The sequence below is a fragment of the Phoca vitulina genome, unplaced genomic scaffold, assembly GCF_004348235.1.
Source record: "Phoca vitulina isolate PV1807 unplaced genomic scaffold, GSC_HSeal_1.0 scaffold36, whole genome shotgun sequence".
Taxonomy (NCBI): domain Eukaryota; kingdom Metazoa; phylum Chordata; class Mammalia; order Carnivora; family Phocidae; genus Phoca; species Phoca vitulina.
In genome coordinates, this window is record NW_022589739.1 from 3,484,272 (window position 1) to 3,504,270 (window position 19,999).

At 49.9% G+C, this 19,999-nt stretch overlaps 1 protein-coding gene across 1 annotated transcript in view; it reads right to left on the reverse strand.

Moving 5' to 3' along the window:
* The window catches only part of SPON1 (spondin 1), a 250,264-nt gene that overhangs the window by 15,509 nt on the left and 214,756 nt on the right, over positions 1–19,999 (reverse strand). Inside the window, exon 7 of the mRNA XM_032427131.1 lies at positions 12,385–12,449. Within this exon, the coding sequence (XP_032283022.1) occupies positions 12,385–12,449 (65 nt within the window). The remainder of the gene's footprint in view (positions 1–12,384; positions 12,450–19,999) is intronic.

Here is a 19,999-nt window from a genome sequence, read left to right on the forward strand (position 1 = left end):
CAGTCCCCCTATCCCTTTGGTTATGGGTTCTAGTCCCCACTGTCCTTTGATCCGTCCCCATCCTTGAGGGAATAGGGATGATGACTGCTCCGGTTACTTCCTGCTGAGATGGGGTGAGGACTAGAGTTAGAGGAATGGAAACTCTCTGCCTGCCATTCTGCATGACCGAGATTTGTGTACTTTGGTTGGTAGTGCAGGGACTCTGTTTTACCTAGGGCCTTCGGGGAGATTGGTCGGAACCAAGCTTGTTGTAGGCACGGGTTTCCTCAGACTGGCTCTCCTGATGAGCAGTTTCAGGTCTGCTGGGGGCTCGCTCTGCCGGTCTTTAGTGACCCCAAGTCTCCGGGAATCCGGCGACGTAAGGGCACACCTGTGGGGCACGTCAGCCTGCTGGCAGTGAGCCTGCCCACTCAGTGTGCCTGATAATATCCAATTCCCTAATGGGAGCCCCGTCAGGAACCCCTAAGTCATGAAAGGGGTGTAGAAGGAGTCTTCTGTATGACATAGAGGCTTAAATCAAGCCCACTCTGGGGGGCCGCTCTTACCCAGAGCAGAGCAACCAGCAAGGCTTTTTCCCAAGTTAGTTTCCTGGCGTATCCTTGCCAAATTTAATTTTTCTTTTTTTTTTTCCCCAGTTGGTGGGGGGCTCCATTGACCGCCCAAGGCGTCGGGCACCACGTGCATGACTTTTGCCACAAATGCTGCTCCCCGGTCGTCTGAATTGTTAGTGGTGATCCAAACCTAGGAAGGATTTTGCTTAGAAGTGTTTTGACAACTTCTGAGGCCTTCTCTGAAGGGCGTGCGAAAGCTTCAGCCCAACTTGTAAAGGGATCTATAAATACTGGCAAGTATTGAAAATTACCTGTTGTTTTGGCCTCACGGTAAAATCCACCTGCCAGTCTTGTCCAGGTTCAGAGCCTAAAACTTCCTAAGACGTTAGACAAAGTTCTAAGGTGTTGGTTTCCTCCCCCTTTTGGACAGATTTTGCAGTGGAGAGAAGATGAACTTACCTGACTTTCAATCAACACAGGCAGAGTAAAAGTTTTGTATTTAATGCTTTTAATTCTAAACACATGTCCATTTTAATTAAATCAGCAACCTTAAGTTAGCTTTAATACTGAATAGTTTTCAAGATCATGTGAAAAACACTTGGGTTAGTTTCTGTCTTTGAGTTTTAGAATGGCCAATTCTAACAAGCACTTGCTTTTTAACGGCCTAAATAGAACTCTCGTACAAATTAGTCTTAGCAACACCATGCAGACGTAGAAACTAGCTCACACTTAGAACACATATGGACACATACAAATACATAAACAAGGTGCAAATAGGATCTTAAAGGCCTAATTTCCAAATCTCTTTTCTAACACAAATCTAAGTGCAAGGTAGTATAATTTATGGGTCCATTAGGTGGTCATTTTTCTCAAGAGTCTAATGAATATGGCGGCTAAGCCGCGTTGCAAAAAAATATTGCCCCGTTTTGGAGAATAGAGCCCAACGGGCTGCACGGGGGGATCAAATGGTCACTTCCCGTTTTCCACTTAGAACATGGCCAGTTTTATTCAAAGATCCCAAAAGCTGCTACAACAAATGAACCAAACGAAGCCCAGAGCCTGGCCTCTAAGGGCCTCGGTTCCTCCACAGAAGTCCAGGCTTCACTGATTGAACCAGATGGCTTCCTAGTTTCTAGCTCCTCCCTAAAAGTCAGAGCTCCACTGGCTGAACCCAACCTTTTGCTAGTCAGCCTTGTCTTAAGAAAAGGAGGCTAAGAGAAGCAAAACCCTCTACTTGGAGGCAGCTGAGTGAGAGGAAGAAATCCAAGAAAGCCAAACCAAAAGGGAGGAAGAAATAAGCTCCTTGCCACCGCGCACGAAGTACTCACCCAGACCCCTCTGTCCAAACCAGACCCCAAAGCCATTGCCTGGCTGCAGGAGTGAATTTAGGTGCTGAACCTTGGTGGGGCCCTGAGGACGGGTCCCAGGACAAAGAGCCTAAGCAACTTCTCGGGTCAGCAGGCTCCCGTTACCAGCTGGGGGCCAACAAAGGGGCACAAAGCTCCTGCCGGGCTCCCCATGTTTGCATGCAAACCCAAGGTCATCTGCCTAGTGCTCAGCAAAGACGGTCACCGCGAGACACCGAGTAGGCAGCAAGGATAAGGATTTATGCGACAGGCAGCCAAATGAGGAGGCCGGAGGCCAAACCTCAGATCCACTTCCTCCAAGGAGCAGAGTCAGGGAAATGTAAAGGCAACCGAAAAAGGTCTGGGTAAAAAGAGCCGCCCCTGCGCGCTTACTGGCCTGCAGCTGAGGGCGGTCCCATTAACCCTTTCTGGCGTCGCAGTGTGCCCAGCTGTGTTGGATGGCAGGTGAACTTTACAAATAACAGCTGTACAATCCCCCGATTGCTCAGACATTCTCACTGAATCCTCAGAACTGACCTGAGAGAAGAACGAGTGACTCCAACTTACGGATGAGGAAACCCAGGCTTAGAGGGTTTTGTTTACGTAACAGGTCCAAAGTCACAAAGTTAAATGGCGGACGGAGACCGTGACCCAAGGCAATATAAGCTCAAGATCAGTGTTCTTTTCATCATCCATTTCAAATTCCTTCTCCCTGCTGCCTTTTCACTCTACTGAGATCTACGTTGTGCCATCGGAGGGGGCGTCTCCGTGGCCTGCTGCCTCCAGCAAGGCCCTGTGGTCCCAGAGCTCCCCCAGGGACTCACATGCTTCCCTGGCCACATCCTCCAGGTGGTGAGCAGGGACCAAGCTATAGCAGCACAGACCTTTGCCTGACGACCCCCAAGCCACGAGAGGTGATTGTCTTCAACCTCTGTCTCAAGTTGCTAAGAAGAGGTCTTACTCATGGCCAGGGCTGGGTGCTGGGGAAGAAAGCGTTCTATTCACTCAGCACATGCTTGGTGGCAGGCCCCAGTTATTTTATTTCCCCACCCCCATGACAATCCCGTGGGGTTAGAGTTATTCTGTTTTGTAGAGAAGAAAGCAAGCAATAGAGAAGAAGAGTTATTATCCCGTTTTGTAGAGAAGAACCTATAAAGGTTAATGGACCTAGAGACACAGCTGGTAGGGGCTGAGGTTTAAAGGCAGCTCCGCCCGACTCTACACGCCCAGGCTGCTCATCGTGGGGAATCCTTGGCTGGGGACCAACTCGTCTGTTCAGCTGGCAGCCGGTCCACCTCGGCTGTCCGGGAGTCCCTGTGTGCCTCTCTGGAGACCAGCTGCTCTGGCTGCCCTCCCCTGTCCCCAAAAGCAATGACCCCAGCCCTCGTGGAACTGGACCCCTTGGGCTCTGGCAGGCCGGATGGGGTCAAACAATGAGCAGAGAGGGACGGAAGCCTGGCTGTGCGTCCTGGCACGCTACCTCTTACAGCTGTGATTCCTTGGGCAAACGACCGAAACATTCAGTGCCTCAGTGTCCCAATCTGTGAAATGGGGACCTCCCTATGGCTAGGCCAAAGTTTTAGGGTGTGTAATGAGAGAACTTGCATCCAGTACTTAGTCCAGTGCCTGGCCCTTGAGCTATGAGTACTCTATCGAGAGAGAAGCAGTGCAGGGTCATACAGAGCTCAGAAAAGAGAGGGAAGTGGAGGGAGGCCTTCCCAAGGAGACTTTACATTGTAGCCTGCTGCCAGGCTGTGTTCTGGCCCAGGAGTGCAGGAAGAGCCTGCCCCCGGCTGTCTTTGGCCTGGTGTTGCCTTCGTCTGAATCCTCTTGCCTCTGCCCCCCCCCCCCCCCACCTGGTGCCCTGGCCAGGCCAGCTGCGGACCGGTCCCACGTGCACTTGCCGCTGCTGGGAAAGCCCGTCTTCAGTGCCTGGCAACTTGTTAGAAATGCAAATTATTGCGCCCCACCGCAGATCTGCTTCAGCAGGGACTCTGGGGTGGGACCCAGCCTTCTAGATTAACAACCCCTCCAGCTGATCCTAATGCACCTCAGGTTTGAGAACCGTTGCTCTGCTCCTCTTTCAAGCCTCGGGTCATGAGCCACCTCATCCTGGGGCCTCTCTGATGCCCCTGACCGGGGCCCGTGCCCATGGTCCGTGTTTCCACACACTACTCAAGGGCTGGCATCACTCCGTCACCATGTGGTCCTCCCCGTGCAGACCGGGAGCTCCGGGGGCGGGGGAGGGCAGGAGCCCCGAGCGGCCCCCCAGGCCCCAGGTGTCCCGAGGGCCGGCTGAACAGGGGAGTGTGTGAGGACCTGAGCTCCCCCACCACGGGCTCTAGGTCTTGGCCTGAAGTCACCGACCGGCTTCCGTTGTGACACCACCCGCAGGGATGCTGCGGGCCTCCGATGAGATGCTTTTCCCGGAAGCCTTTAGAAACTGCTGTGTCCCACACCTGCCTCGCCGGCTGTGTAGATGGGCACAAACCGGCGGCTTTCACCTTCTCTTCCGGGGTGTGCGTTTACCGGCTTGTCGGGGGGTGGTTTCCGCGGCCTCTTTAAAGACCTGGCTTCTACGAGAACGGCATTCCAGGTCGCTGGGCCACTGCTCAGCCAGCGGCTCTCGGGACCTGGGCCAGGGCCCGCCTTCTCGTCAGTGCCAGGCCAACAGCGCGGACATCTCCACGGGCGGTACTACGCCCCGGCCCTCCTTGGCTTGGCCCCGTGGCCGGCAGACTCGCTCTTCCATTGCCATAGAGACCGACCGCTCCACCTGTTACCTTCCCCTCCCCCTGGGCATGTGGCTTTGAGTCCGGTTAGTCATTTGTATCCTGTAATCCACGGGTGACACTATTCACCATGACAACCTAAGGGGCAAAATCCTCTCTGCTCAGGAGTCCAGTGCTGGGGAACCGGAACCAAGCCAGACCCCACAGGCCGCCTGATACCTTGCTCAGCTGATGGATGTGACCATCTGAGAACCTGGCGGGTTTTACAAGGCATTATGCAAACTGTTCTCCGCAGATGCATTTTGGCCAACTCTGTAACCTGACTGAGGTCTCCTCCAGACCTTGGTGAGTTTTAAGGAATAGGAAATTTGGGGCAACCAATCCCTGCACAAAATGCCTGACCTTAGGTTGGGTAATAGGGCAAATTTGAATCTGTAAGGACCTGGGAACAATTTTAGCAATTTTCTAGCATCTTCAGGTATGCTCTGCTCTTTTCTCGTGCCCCTGACTGGGAAATTCATCCCCTGACCCCGAGCTCACATAATATGTCCTGGAGGAAGCATTTCCTGGCCTCTCCTCAAATTGTTTAGGACCCCTGGTGCACTTTCCCAGTGTGCCGAGCTCACTTTGCTTGGGGTTTCTTGTTTAATTTCCATCTTGCCCATGAGGTTCCAGAAGACTAGAGATGATTCTTGTCTTGCTTACAGCTATATCCCAGAACCTGGCTCAGAACTTGGCATGCAGTGGATTCTCCTCAAATATTTGTTTTAAATAAATTATTTAATTTAGGAAATGAGTATGGAACTCTTGTACTTCCTTTGACCTTCAAATTTAATTTAAAAATCACCTCAAAGTATTTGTTACTTCTATAATAAAAATGCTATTTAAAATGATGAAATGGATAAGAATATATGTGAGTTTTCTTTGGAAAAGCGAGGTATGACTGGAGTTCTTTATTTGTCCAAACCATAATAAAAATTCACATTCACGCTTTCTTATATACCATGTCTTCCCATATATGATATTTTGTTAATTTGGTTTTATTTTTCTATTCTGGGATTTAAAATTTTTTTTAAAGATTTTATTCATTTGAGAGAGAGTGAATATGAGAGAAAGAGAGAGCACAAGCAGGGGAAGGGAGAGGGAGAAACAGACTCCCCACTGCACAGGGAGCCTGATGCGGGTCTTAATCCCAGGACCCTGAGATCATGACCTGAGCCGAAGGCAGACGCTTAACCGACTGAGCCACGCGGGCGCACCTGGGACTTAAATTTTTATCAGTTTTCTAGCAAAGAGCGTTGATCTGGCCATACCGTATAACAGAGTATATTATAAATCATGATAATTAAAATGGTGTCATATTCAAGATAAGAAAGAAATAGAAATGAGTGGCATAGATTGGAGATCCCAGAAACTTTAGATAACGTATTCTACAAAACAGACTTCTCACATTAGGGGGAGAAAGGAAACATTGTGCAACAGTGGGGTTGGGCCAACTTAACTGCAATTAAAAAAAAAATACGGGATTCGCATCTAATTTCATACACCAAAATAAATAAATAAAAAATCCAGAGCTACCTGGAAAGCAACCAGATTATAGGAAAAAAGTCAAGTTTACTGATCTGTTAGAGAAATGTTAGTTTTCTCAGCTTTGAAACAATAAAGCAATCACAAAAGCAACTGAATTATACACCAACTGAAGATACCTGTGTACTGAAACAACAGTGTTGAATTAGAAAAAAATGGCACGTTGGCATGAATGTCTCCACGCATGGTGACTGACCAATGTGACTACCTGTAGTAGATACAGAGCTAATCCCAATCTGCAAGAAAAACACCCCTATCTCAGCAGATAAAGGAAAGCTATGAACAGACAGTCCATGCCAGAAAAATGAAAAAGGAAGAGCAAGTGAAGACATGGGGAAGTGTCCCGCCTTCTTACATTCAGAGAGGCAGCGAGTAGGGAAGAACAAAGGGTATTGGACGAGGCAGCTGGATTTGCATCTGGGTTCAGCCACTTTGTAGCTCTGTGCCGCGGCCTTTTACCCCAGCATGCTTTGCAGTTACTAGGGCTGCAAAATGGGAGCCTCATCATACCCACCCAAGGGCTTTGTGTGAGGAAACTGCTTATCATCGTGACCCGCACATCACAGGACTTGGTAAATGTTGATTTTCTACTCATTCAGCTTTTCCAAACAAAACTTCGAAAAACACCATTCAAGAAAAGAGGCAGTAAGGGATTGTTATGCTCCTGCTAAGGACTTATTATCCCCTTTGAAATTTCAGAACCAAAGCAGTGTGACTCAGGTCACTGGCGAGACTCAAGTCGCTGGCAATTCAGGTCACTCATATGCTGAGTTCTGTCTCCTCTGTATTTCAAATAATCCCCAATAAAGAGCTTTCGAAGTTGCAGAAACCCCATGGGACCACTAGAAGGCGCCCAAGCCATGCGCTAGGCTGAAGCCCCGCGTGGGTGGAGGCAGGTCTGAGTGCGGTTTCCTGCCTCGGAAAACTGCTCATCACCTGGAGGCATCTAGGACTCCGGTCCCTCTGGCCCATTCGATCTACCGCCTGCTCCGCCAGTCCAAGGCCAGTCTTCTGTGCAATCCTGAGGGCATCCACAGACCTGGACAAGTGCTACAGGAGGCAGGGAGGGCCCTGAAACTTTCAGCCCTGATCTGAGAGAGATGCCCCTGTCCTCTTGGGGAGAACCGTGGCTTGGGTGATTTACGGGGCACTGACCCTCCAGAGGCAGGATTTCTGGAGAGGGTGACCGTGTCTCTGATCCACCCTCCCCTCAGCTGTCTGGAGGACACATGGATGGTTGTCTTATCAAATATTAATTAAACAGAGCGGCTGGAAATCATGAAGGGGACTGCAGTCCCTTACAAGATTCATTATGAGAATAAAAAATGATTTTTAAAAGTTCCAGTAATTCCTAGTATTCAGATGAAACTGGAGGAACTGGGTGGTGGAAATTCAGAATCGATCTGCAGGAAACCTGGTCATTTTCTACTCAGGCGCCAGAGGAACTAGTGAAGGATGTGGGTTTTGCTCAGCATCTGTCTTTTCTGTCTCTACCTGCGCTCTGGGCTGACAGAGCCGCAGCTTGATTTATTGAGCTAAACAAGTCAGCAGCTAATTTGTTCGTTCATGGCTGTCCTTTGAGAAGTGGTCCTGGGGAAAAAGATGAAGATCATTGAAAAGCAAGTCAGTTTCACGGGGCAGGACCTCACAAAGTAGGTCACCCTGGCTTTCCACTGGCCCGAGGGAGGCTGGAATCCCATTAACCTCAATCAGGAGGGCTCAGTGAAGGGGGGCAGGGCTGTTTCCGCAAAACAAAACTTGGCTGCGTGGAGGCTTCCTAATTTGACTTCCTAATGCGATTTGGAAGAGGGAAGGGGAGACTGGGGTATGGGAAAACCAAAGGAAAATTCCTTTCCCTTAACAAGCTGGTAGCACTGGGTGGGAGAGGGTTTGGGTGTTTGGGAGGTCTGATGTTTGCCATTGATTAATTCTGTTCCACGGGGGTCTCAGGAAGTCTGAGGGAAGGGTGAAGGGTGGGAAGGTGTCCCCAAGTATTTTGTGGGTTTTTTTGGTCAATTTTTCAGAAAGTCTCTCCCATCTTAAAAAAGAAGGCAAAAACAAACAAACAAAACTTCATTGACTCCTTCATCTCCTGAGAGCTACTGCTCAGTCCCTCTTCATTCCCAGCAAACTGCACAGAAGACTTGCCCGTACACACTGACTCCATAAACCCCATTTCTATTCACATTTCATCCTGCTCGAGGCCTCCCGCCATTGCTCAGCAGGTCCCTGCTCAGGAAGGTCCCTGCTTTTCTTCATGTTGATCCATCCAACCAGCATTTTGCAGCCCTCATCCTACATGACCTCTCAGCCGCACTGGGCACAGCTTTCTTCCCTCGGCTTCCCTGATACCAAGCTTCCTTCCCCAGTCAGTTTGTTACTCCTTTTCTGTTTCCTTCCTTCGCAGGCAGGTCCTCCTCAGCAGTAAATGTTGGAACTCCTCGGGACTTAGCCTTAAGCCTTTGACTTATCCTCAGGCTCTCTCTCATTCGTGACCTTGGCGTTGATAGTCTACTACTCCTTCATGGCTCCCGAGTTTATATATCAGTGCAGAATTCTCCCCGAGTTTCAGAACTTCATAGTTAACGGGCAACACCTCCAGCTGGATAATTCGAAGGCATCTCTACCATAGCACGTCCAGAGCTGAGCTCATGGTCTTTCCCACTGAACTTCGTTTGCTATTCTAAACCTTGTAAGTGGCCCCGCCAACTTACTAACCTAGATCTCTCTGCCTCTTTCACCCTCCTTATGCATCCTATCACCGCAGCCTGTGGGCTCTAGTCCTACGCATCTCTGAGGTCTCTACACCCCTCCCATCTCCCCTCCCACCGTCCTTGTCAAGGTCACTGTGAATTAGAAAATTCTCCTCACTGGTCTTGCTTCCTCTAGTCTTAATCTTTTCATATTGGAGCCAGAGTGTTGTTATTGTTGTTGTTTAATGCAGATCTGATCGTGTTGTCATCCTGCTTAAAACCCTTCAATGATTTCCCATTACTCTTAATGTAAAAATCAAAATCCCTAATGTTGCATGGCTTGGCGCCACACCAAGTTCACCTGTGACCTCTGGACCTAGTTACACCGCAACTGTTTAGTACCTTAAGTATGCTGATCCCTCCTCAGGGTCTTGACACGTGATGGTCTCTCTAGACTTTCTAGAATGTTCTCTCCTTGCTTTGCTTCTTTACCTAGACAAATCCTATTGATTCCTTAACTCTTAGCTCAGTTGCCATCCCTTAAGGAAGCTTCCTCTGACCTTCAGGCTGGGTCAGGGTCCTCTTCACATACTCTCATGGCACTTTATGTCTTTACTTTGCAGACACATCACATTTGTCATCATCTGGTTAATGTCTCTCTCCCTCACCAGACTGTGAGTTCATGAGAAACTCTGCTGTATTCCTAAGCACTTTTGACAGCACTTCCCCTTAGAGACCCACCACAAATATTTGTTGAGGCCATGAAATGTCTCGGTCATCCTTGACAGAAGGACACGAGGTAAGTGAAAGTCAAGATCCTGTCTTGTTTTGGGGCAGGAGTCAGACAGTTTGGTTGTGGTCACATTGTTCATCTCATGCTGGCCCGAAGTCTGACTGGCAGATAGAGTGTATGTCTCGATTGATTAAAAAATGGACACTGAATGAATTGTTACTTAGTTGGAGGGACTTTGTTAGAAGTGAAGGGCACAGGTGGTGGAGGCAGCTGGATGTGGTTGGAATTCTAGTTCCTCCGCCGGTGGAGCTGGATGCTGAGGTTGGACCTGCCATGGAACCTCTGAGCCTCAATCTTGTCTGCGAAGTGAGGCTCAAAATCCCTACCTCGTGGGGTATGTGTGAGGAATGAAGTGGGATAAGGAACAGAAGTGCCTAGCCGGGTACCTGGCACATAGTAGGTGCTCAAAACAAAAAGGTCAGCTCTCAGCTTTCTTTTTCTCTCTTCTCTCTTTCCTCACTCCTTTTGGAAGCACCTTGCTTTACATCTTCCTAAACCCAGGCTCCTTAAGGGAAAACTGGGCTCAGGGTTGCTTAGTGGTATTAACATTGGCATCCACAAACTCTGGCCCAGATGCCCCCAACCGCTCCCTGGCCCTGAGCCCCTGCCTGCTTCGAGGGCCAATGGTGAGGACTCCTTCACATACAGGTTCTGGAGCTGGGAGCCGCTGAGGAGAGCCTGAGCAAGCACGATTCATGGTGGACCTTTTTTTCTGATTGATGATTATTATGTGAAGGGGGCTCAGGGCCTCTGTGAATTCACATCAGTGTTTTTTGGTGGGACAGGCCTGGGACAGACAAATGCCCACCTACCAGGGGACAGCCTGGGCAGCAGGGCCTGCCTCTGTTGCTTCTCCTTGGAGGGAAAGGCACTTCCAGGGCTCGGCAGATTTTCAACCACTCTGGGCCCAGCTTCCTCAGAGGAGATCACAGCAAGCTAGACAAGGCCTCAATGCAGCCAGCTGGGCTGCCTTGGGTCAGCTCTCCAAGGGTGGGCCTCTCTCTCTCCTCAGGTCTCCACGTAGGGCCTCAGGCCTCAGTACTACCCAGATCTGGGCCTGTCCAGAGGCAAGGAGCATCCTTCCAGACAGCCCTGGGACGTCTCCTAAACAAGGCCCTCATGACTTCTCCCCAACCCTCGGCGGGGTTGTGAGCCTTCTCTGGTCTTCTGGAACCACTGATATCCTCATCATAACATTTACCCCCTTGGAGCGTACACGGCTACCATGATGACGTCATATTATATATATTCCGTATATGTGGTGCCACCTGAACGTGTGCAAACGGCAGCTCTGGAATGGTAGAACTCTGTTTTTGGTCCATCTCCCCCCACCGCATCCCCCCGCTGGGCATTCCATGGGGTGGGGACTGGCTGTATAGGGCTGGCCCGTCGTGGGGAATGGACCACTGATTTGCCGAATGGTTAAGGAGGTGGGCACCAGGCGCCTGGCATGGCACCAGCTTCCTGCTCCCAGCTGGTCAAGTGTGAGAGCGCCTCCTCCCTCTGCTCCTGCTACCTCACCCTGTGCTTCCCCTCCTATCATTTGGAATTTGCCTTTTCTCCCACTGAGCAGAATCTCAGCATTGCCCAGGTTGCTGCTGTCTTCCTCAATGCCATCATTAGTGGGTATAGATACTCCAGAGACTAGCTGGCAGAGCCATTCATCATCAACCACTTTCATGTGGCTGGCGAGAACTCTGCTCCAAATCTTGCATCCTTAGAGGATGAGGGAAACCAGAGCCCGCTCAAGGAACTGCATGGGATTCAGTGTGGCCAGAGCAAGGTGCAGAGTAGGGAGGAGAAAGACCTGAGTCCTGAGGAAAAGGAGGCAGGGGCTGGTGTGTGTCCGGCTCTCGGTGGCCTCACAAAGTGATCCTGGAGACTAAGAGAAGTCATGGTGGGATTCTAAGGAGAGGAGGACACAATCAGATTTGGATTCTTAAAAGATCATTCCAGTGACAGCGTAATGGAAGAGGGAAGAGTTGAAGCAGTCCAGGTGAGAAAACATGGTGGTCGGAGCTAACAGTGGGAGAAGGGTCAGGTGGAAACTGATTTGTGAGATATGAAGATGGCAGAATCCATAGGACTTAGTGATGGGTTCCAGGTCCATGTACACCCTCTCCAGAGAGGTGTCCAAGAAACGGATGGATAGATGATCTATCTACTTACCTATCTACATATCTGCCTACTTACCTACACACAAACATATCTACCTGGGGGAATGGTCGTTTATAGGACCATCAGCACACCCTTGGTCACCAAAATGCAAGGGAGGATGAAATCTTCAAGAGATAGAATAGACAGAAAAGAGACGGGGACTGAGAATGGAAACGGGTAAATCTAGCCTTCCGTGAGTCAGACTTGGCCTCAGGTGAGAACCCCTGTGTGCGAAGGCATGTTTGGCCTGTGCTGAGAACATGAGTGAACACAGAATGGTTTTCATTGTGTCTGGTTCTGTGGTATTAGAGCCATTGGGGGAAACAGAGACCAAACCTGTTCTCCTGAGAAGATACGGGCAAGTGTGGTTCCCCACACGTGGGCAGCGCACCGCACCTGCTCTTCCCCCTGAGAGGTATTGCTGACTTGACTGACACAACTGGCAGGCGGTGGCCAGAAGCTGGGTGGCTCTGAGTACAAGGCTGGGACAGGGCTGGGCATGGCCAGGGTCTGGTTGCTACTTACACATTGAGAGGCTGCCAGGCTGGCCACTGAGCTTTGGCTTTGATGACGGTGAGGACCTCATCACTCTGCAAAAAAGGACAAGAGATATTTAGCGAGGAGAGCCAGGCTCCTGGGAACAAGAGGTCTGACATGGTGACACCGTCCACCCCCACTCCCTTACCTGCTGTGGAGGCCCTGCCTGCCCCCGGGTAGGGAAGCCCCGGAGTCTCGGCAGTCCCAGGGGGTGGGGGGCTGAACGGCCACTGTGTCTGGTGTGTGCGGCACAGGGATGGGCCCCCGAGCCACACTTGGGTTTCCAGCCCAGTCCACCCCTCCCCCACTGTAGCCAGAGCTCTGACCTGGACTCTGCTTCGGCTGGCTAGACTTCTATATCGTGGCCAGCCCAGGGGGCAGGTCACGTGCTCTGCGTCCCGGCCATGGCTACATGAGGGGCTGCAGTGTAGCCAACACCTGCTCCAGAGGATTGTCCTTCCCGGGGCCCCTCCTGCTGCTGAGACCCGCATGCCTGATCAGACTCCCTTGGACAAGGAGGCCAGGACAAAGTCTGGGGCCAGCCCCCCTCACACCACTCATATTATTCTGCTCTATTTTGCTTCGGACAGCATGTAGCACAGGCACGTAAAATGATTTTCTTGAGGAAGAATTTGATGATTAGCATTTTGAAGCATTAAGTCATCATCGAGGGGCAAAAATCAGAACTTTGTTGATCTTGCTTAACTTTGCAGTTTGTTTGGGTTTTTATTTTCAATTACACATCGGAGCAGAGGAATATCATAACCTTTTCAAGGCTTAACACTTCCACAGGCCCAGATTTGGCTTTGCCTAGGGACCTTCCCTGGAGTGATTCAGCTGGTCCTGGATCTCCCCGTCCCCTGGCTGGGCCCAGCGCTGCTCAGACACCACCGTCCACTATGCCCAGAAAAACCTAGAATGTCACCAGCTGAGGAAGGAAGAACTTTGTTGCTGACTGAACAGGTCCCTGGTTTCCAGGGGGGCAGAGACTTGCTTGGCTGGCTTAGAGCTCTGCCCTAGTCCTTAGAGCCATGCCTGGCATAAGCGCCTAGAACATACTTACGGGGAACCAGTAAACTTCTCAGTTGGTGGGTACCATGCCCAGAAGATCCCACAGCCCTGAGGAAACTGGAAGGAGATCAGAGGTGTCCCCAGGTTCAGGCCCAAAGATTCTGAAAAGCCTTCTGGCCTGGATCGCCTCACCTGCAGCCCACTGGGTGGTGGGCCTTTCAGAGGACAGGAGCTCAGCCAGATCTAGCGTGGCCCCGGGCACCCACAGCCGGTCTTGGGGACAAGCTAGCAGAGGCAACAGCTCTTCTTGAGCTCAGGCTTCCCTGATGGTTCCCTCTTTTGGTCAGAGGAAAGAATCTTTGGATGCAAAGACACCCCCACATTCACATGGCTGCAAGGAGAGCATTTCTCAGTCCAACCGAGTGGTTTACATGGCTCATGGGAGACTTGTTTATTGGTTGGGAACGTATCCCTCACTCTTTTCTAATAAATATCTGGTGAATGGCTGAGAGAGGCTGTCTAGTATGAAGTTACGTGTGAGACACACCAGTGCTGGGTCTCCCGTGACCTGGTTGCCCAGGTATCATCTCATACGTCCCATGTGAGCCCTGCCTCTGACCCCAGAAACCCGCACCTCCTCCAGGGCTCCTCCAGTCCTCCATCTCCCGCTCCTCACAGCGGTCGGGCTCCAAGTCCAAGTAAAAGCTCTCGGTCTGCAAGTCCTCTGAGCCCTTCCATGGCCTCCACACCTTCCTCCTCCCCCCAGTGCACCTCCACGCTGCTGCAAATCCAACCATCCCCATTCCCTGCCTCAGCCCTTCAGCGGCTGCCTACAACTTCCATGACAATGTCTTAATTCCTGAGTTCTCCTGCATGGCCTTCATCATCTAGCTCTGGTATACTTTATTTTCCTTCGATTTTATACATACAGAATATTGCATAAGCAGAATTGTACATGCTTACTGTAGACAAATTTAGCATCACAGAAGCACACAGTGTGAATGTGGAGCATATTCCGCCCTGGCACCTACCCTGCCTTCCGCCTCCTTCTCCAGAATGTTACAGTTTGGTGTGTATCGTTCCAGACCTTTTACTATGCATATGCAACTACGCGCGCGCACGCGCGTGCATGTGTGTGTGTGTGTGTGTGTGTGTACATTAGATAGAGCTCTTCCCACAAAAACTGCATCATACTGAACATCTTATTCTGCACCATGATTTAAAAATTCTTCCTTAATATCATATCAGGGGAAACTTTCCATGTCAGTAGATCCTGCATCATAGCAATCCTTTTGTTGATTTTTAGTGTTGGAGATCTTCAAATTATGGTAAACCAAGTCCAGATGTATAAAAGAGAAATACAAGATAGGAGAGCCAATTAACGAGATACTGTCTGATGACCATCCCTTTGCCCTTGAAGAAATATTTTACTAAGAAGTAAAATCAATGTGGGTGGAGGTAAGATGGCCACCAAGTTAGCTGGCCCTGCAGATTTATCTTGCATTATAATTAAACCTTCGTTTTCAAGTCCCAACTAATGACATATTGATTTTACTTTTGCAGTATATAACTCAACAAAAGTTGTTTGGGCCCTCCATTAGTGTTTATTTATGGTGATGAAATTCTACCTGTAATTTTGAGAGCTATGGAAGCTCCAAGGATGGCGGATCCACGTGTGTGGGCATTAGAACAGTTTCTTGCTGTAAATTGTCTCAGCTAGTGGTTGCATCCACCTGCATGGTCAACAGCTTATTTTTACTTGTTTGGGATCATTTGTGTTAGCCAATCAAATAAGAAAGCAGGAGCATTATGGAAAATTTACTTAAAAAGCTAAAAATTTTTGAAGCATCAAAATTCTCTTGGTAGAACCTAACTTCTGCAGGATTGGAGAGTGTCTGGCTTGCTTGTTCATGGCCATATCCAGTGTGATGGATACTCAGCAAATTGTTGAAAAAGCAAAGCCTTTGATGTGTAGTGGAATTCCATGGCATGGATGTTCTGTAATTTACTTAACCAGCGTTATTGGTGGATATTTATTTCCACGCGTGATGCTATGATGAACACTTGCATATGTATTTCTTTGTTTACAAATCCAAGGCTTCCTGTGTTATAGATTGCCAGGAATGATTAAAAGATGAAGCAAATTTATCATTTTGGTAGGACCTACCAAATCGTGCTCCGAAAATCCGTACCAATTTACACCCCCACAAGATGTGTATGTGCCCATGTTGCCACAATTTTAGGCACAGTCAATACTACCAAACTTTTTAGTATTTACTGCACCAGCCGATGGGACAGGAATGTGTTTGAGGGCATAAACTATAGACTCACACCTGAGTTCAAATCCGGACTGCACCATTAGATAGCTCTGTGTCCTTTGGCAAGTCTCTTGACCTCTCTTAGCTTTCTCATCTGTGAAATGGGATTTAAAAAGAGTCTCTCTACTGGGGCACCTGGGTGACGTGGTCGGTTAATCATGTGACTCTTGGTTCAGGTTGCGATCTCAGGGTGGTGAGATCGAGCCCCATGTCGGGCTCTGCATTCACTGGGGACCCTGCTGAGATTCTCTCTTTCCTTCTCCCTCTGCCCCTCCCCCCCTCTAAAATAAATACACCTTAAAAACAAAAATAAAAAGAGTCTCTACTACATGAGGTTGTTGGGGGACTAAATGACATAATCCATAGAATGTGCTAATACAGTGCCCGAATAAACATATATTAGCTACTATTCTTACTCTCATTTACATTCAGGCCAAGCTGGTATGAGAATCAATTTGCACTGCTTGAGTACAGATTGTGAAACACACAGTTGCATCTCCAAACCCACAACGCCTTGGGAGAACACTCCCTCACTTAACGTCAAGCTCTGAGTCTCAGGGAGCATATGATGGAGGTTTATGTAGCTGGGTGAGCCTTGGATGGGGCTGCTGGGGGGCTGGGCATTTTCCATTCTGGAAAATGAAGGACTTAAAGTCAGAGTAAGCCATCCAAACTTTCGACTTAAATGAAAAGCTGTTTTAACAAGTCTCTAAGGCACAGAAAGGATCTTTCAAGAATCCTTAGAGCCCTTCTACATCTCCCATAGGACTCTTTTCAAACCAAGTATTTCAGGGTATTCACAGTTCATGCCTCTTCTGTATGACATTAGCACTTTTCCAGAGATATGCCAATTAAGATAAAAAGCCCCAAAGAAACCACAGGTCACTAGTGTCCATCTTCATGGGGATGAGTTCTTTTTAAAGATTTTATGTATTTATTTGACAGAGAGAGACACAGCGAGAGAGGGAACACAAGCAGGGGGAGTGGGAGAGGGAGAAGCAGGCTTCCTACTGAGCAGGGAGCCCGATGCAGGGCTGGAGCCCAATGCGGGGCTCGATCCCAGGACCCTGGGATCATGACCTGAGCCGAAGGCAGACGCTTAACAACTGAGCCACCCAGGCGCCCCCATGGGGATGAGTTCTTTTGTTTTGCTTTCGGTAAAAATATTGTGAAGATGTTACAGTTGTACTCCAACTTCAGAAGCCCTGACACCAACTGGGAATCACACAGCTCCCAACCGGCCGTAGGCTGAGGTCGGATCTGGAGGAAGGAGGGTCATGTTGGGGGGAAAACAGGCCGGGGACAGGTTGGAGGTGGAAATCACATCGGTATTAGGAGATAGCAAGTCTGAGCGAGCTGAGAGTAAGAATGTGGGTTTGAGGGATCGGGTGGGGGCTGGTGTCAGAACCAACCCCACCCAACATTGACCCTCGGAGGGTCAATCCTGGAGGGCTCTGGACATCTCAGTCATGCCCACAGTGAAAGACCGGGGTCTGTCACCTCCTCCCTGCCTTGTTCCTCACCTCCTCTCTGCCCTCTCTGCCTGTGCCTGCCTGAACCTTCACCTCCCAGTCCTGAACCACAACCTCATTCCTCATCCTAAGGCCCCCTTTGCTGCCAGTGGCACTGAGCCTGTCCCGCCCTAGGCCTACAGTCTGGGAGTCAGTCCCCACAACCTGCCTCCTCCCCGCAGGAAGAGATAAGGGTGCAGTCCATAATCAGAGAGGAAAGTGATCAAAGCAAGTAGCAACAACAATAACAACAGTGATCTATTGTTTTGATGTGCTAAGCATCTTGCTAACTACCTTCATAGAGCATTTTATTTAATCCTTACAACACATTTGCAGGGTAGGTAGGTGTACACTTTTTAATCCTCAGAAACACATTTATTTGGCCAGATTAGCTCCCCAGTTGGTCAATGGCAGAGCTAGAGTTCAAACCTCAGTGTGACTGTGGAGACCACACTGGTCACGTGGGAAGCCAGGCAGAGGGGAGCTGGGAGGCTGAGCTGTGATGCAGGAGAGCCAGCCACTCGAGAAAGGGCAGGGCCCCCCTGCCCACCTGCGCCTCAGCTGGCCCCAGGCCATGTCCTAGCCTACTCTGAGTTCTGGATGTTACAGCCGCACTCGGACAGTGTTCAGGATACTGGCAGTGTTCATGCTGCCCTCAGAACTGGTTTTGAGGCAGAGCAGGGGAGGCGCAGGGTTCTTGAGCTGGAGAGGAACTGCTCCTGAAGCGGGGGAATCCAACGATATTAAATGCACACCCACATGCTCACACAGAGAGCGCCCCCACCCCCCATCGCGCATTTCCTTGCACTCATCAGCTGGTTTCTTAGGAAAACCTTTGGGAATAGCTATCATCTCATTTTGCAGATGACGAAATGGAGGTTCAGAGAAGTCACGTGACTTGGTGAAGACCACCTAGGAACCATGGTTTCAGTATAGATACGTTTGACTCCAAAACTCCTGCTCTTTTCATTTTGTCTGTTCTTCCTCTTCATCTTGCTCTCGTCCCTCTTCCATTTTGTTCGTTTTTCAAGAGCATGGCTGCCCCTGGCTGACGCTTTTCCCCAAAGAACCCTTGCTTTGAGACACAGGGTCACCCGGATCCCTCTGTGAGGGCATCTTATGTAAAGACTCTGGTGAACGGTGCTTGGCTCCATTATTTGCTTCTATCCTTTCCCAGAATTCCCAATTACTATCCATAAAAAATATCAACGCTGATGGCTTCCATGTCTGAGGGGAACTTTTCATCCCTTGGTGGGTGTCCTGGTGATGAGCAGCAGGAAATGAGCCATTTTATGAGGTGATAATGGGGCTATAAGCATCTTTAAAATCAATTGTGCCCAGCGTCATAGTTTCCCATTGTTTCAACAAGCTCTGGGTTTATTGGGTTATAAAAAAAAACAGATGGTTCATATTGGTGGTGCTCTCTGGCTTGCCCGTGGTCTCATGAGGTCCGCACTGCAGAACTCTGAGGGAGGGAGGCAAATGGTTCCCACTTTTCAGATGAAGTAACTGAGATGCCTCCCTCCTCTGATACTGCTCTGGTCAAGATCACCAATGACCTCACCGCTGCCAAGGGTCAGTGTCCAGCTCTTAGCCCATTCAGTGGCCATGCCGCCCCTCGTTACTTCACTAACTCTAACCCTCAGGGTTCTGTCCCTCCCTCCGTGTGTCTTGGCCATTCTGGACGTCTCCTGTTTCCTCGGACACGCTGGGCACCCTTAGCACTTGCTGTTTCCTGTGCCAGGAACGCCATCCTCCAAGTATCACAGCCTCGTTCCCTTGCCTCCTCCAGGTGTTTGCTCAAACGCCACCTTCTCTTGGGGTCTTCCCTGTCCCCACTCTTAAAACTAGCAATCCCATGGGGCGCATGGGTGACTCATTTCGTTAAGTGACCCACTCTTGGTTTTGGCTCAGGTCGTGATCTCAGGGTCATGAGATCGAGCCCTGCGTCAGTCTCTGCACTGGGTGTGGAGTCTGCTTGGTGTTCTCCCTCTCCCTCTGCTCCTTTCCCCTTCCCTCAAGCCCCCTCCCCCCACTTGCATGAGTTCGCTCCCTCTCTTTCAAAAAAGGAATTAAAAGAAAATAGCAGTCCCTTGCTGGCTCCTCAACCCGGCACGTCCCCATCATTTTATCTGATTGTATTTTCTTCATCACATTGGTCACTGATATATTGTCGACTTGGCTTATTTACTTTTTAAAAAAGATTTATTTTTTTTAGAGAGAGAGAGAGAAGAGGGAGGAAGGGAGTGGGGGGAGGGGCAGAGGGAGAGAATCCTAAGCAGACTCCCAATGAGTATGGAGCCCAATATGGGGCTCCGTCTCATGACTCTGAGATTATGACCTGAGCTGAAACCAAGAGTCCAAAGGCCTAACTAACTGAGCCGCCCGGGCACCCCCCCTCCCCTTTTTTTGAGAGAGAGCATGTGCACAAGCAGGGAGCAGGGGGTGGGGCAGAGAGAGAGGGAGAGAGAGTCTTTTTTTTTTTTTTAAAGATTTTATTTATTTATTTGACAGAGAGAGAGCACCAGCAGGGGGAGCGGAAGGCAGAGGGAGAGGGAGAAGCAGGCCTCCTGCTGAGCAGGGAGCCCGATATGGGACTCGATCCCAGGACCCTGGGATCATGACCTGAGCCGAAGGCAGATGCGTAACAACTGAGCCACCCAGGTGCCCGAGAGAGAGTCTTAAGCAGGCTCCACACTCAGGGCAGAGCTGGACATGGCGTTTGGGATCTCACGACACTGAGACCATGACCTGAGCGGAAAT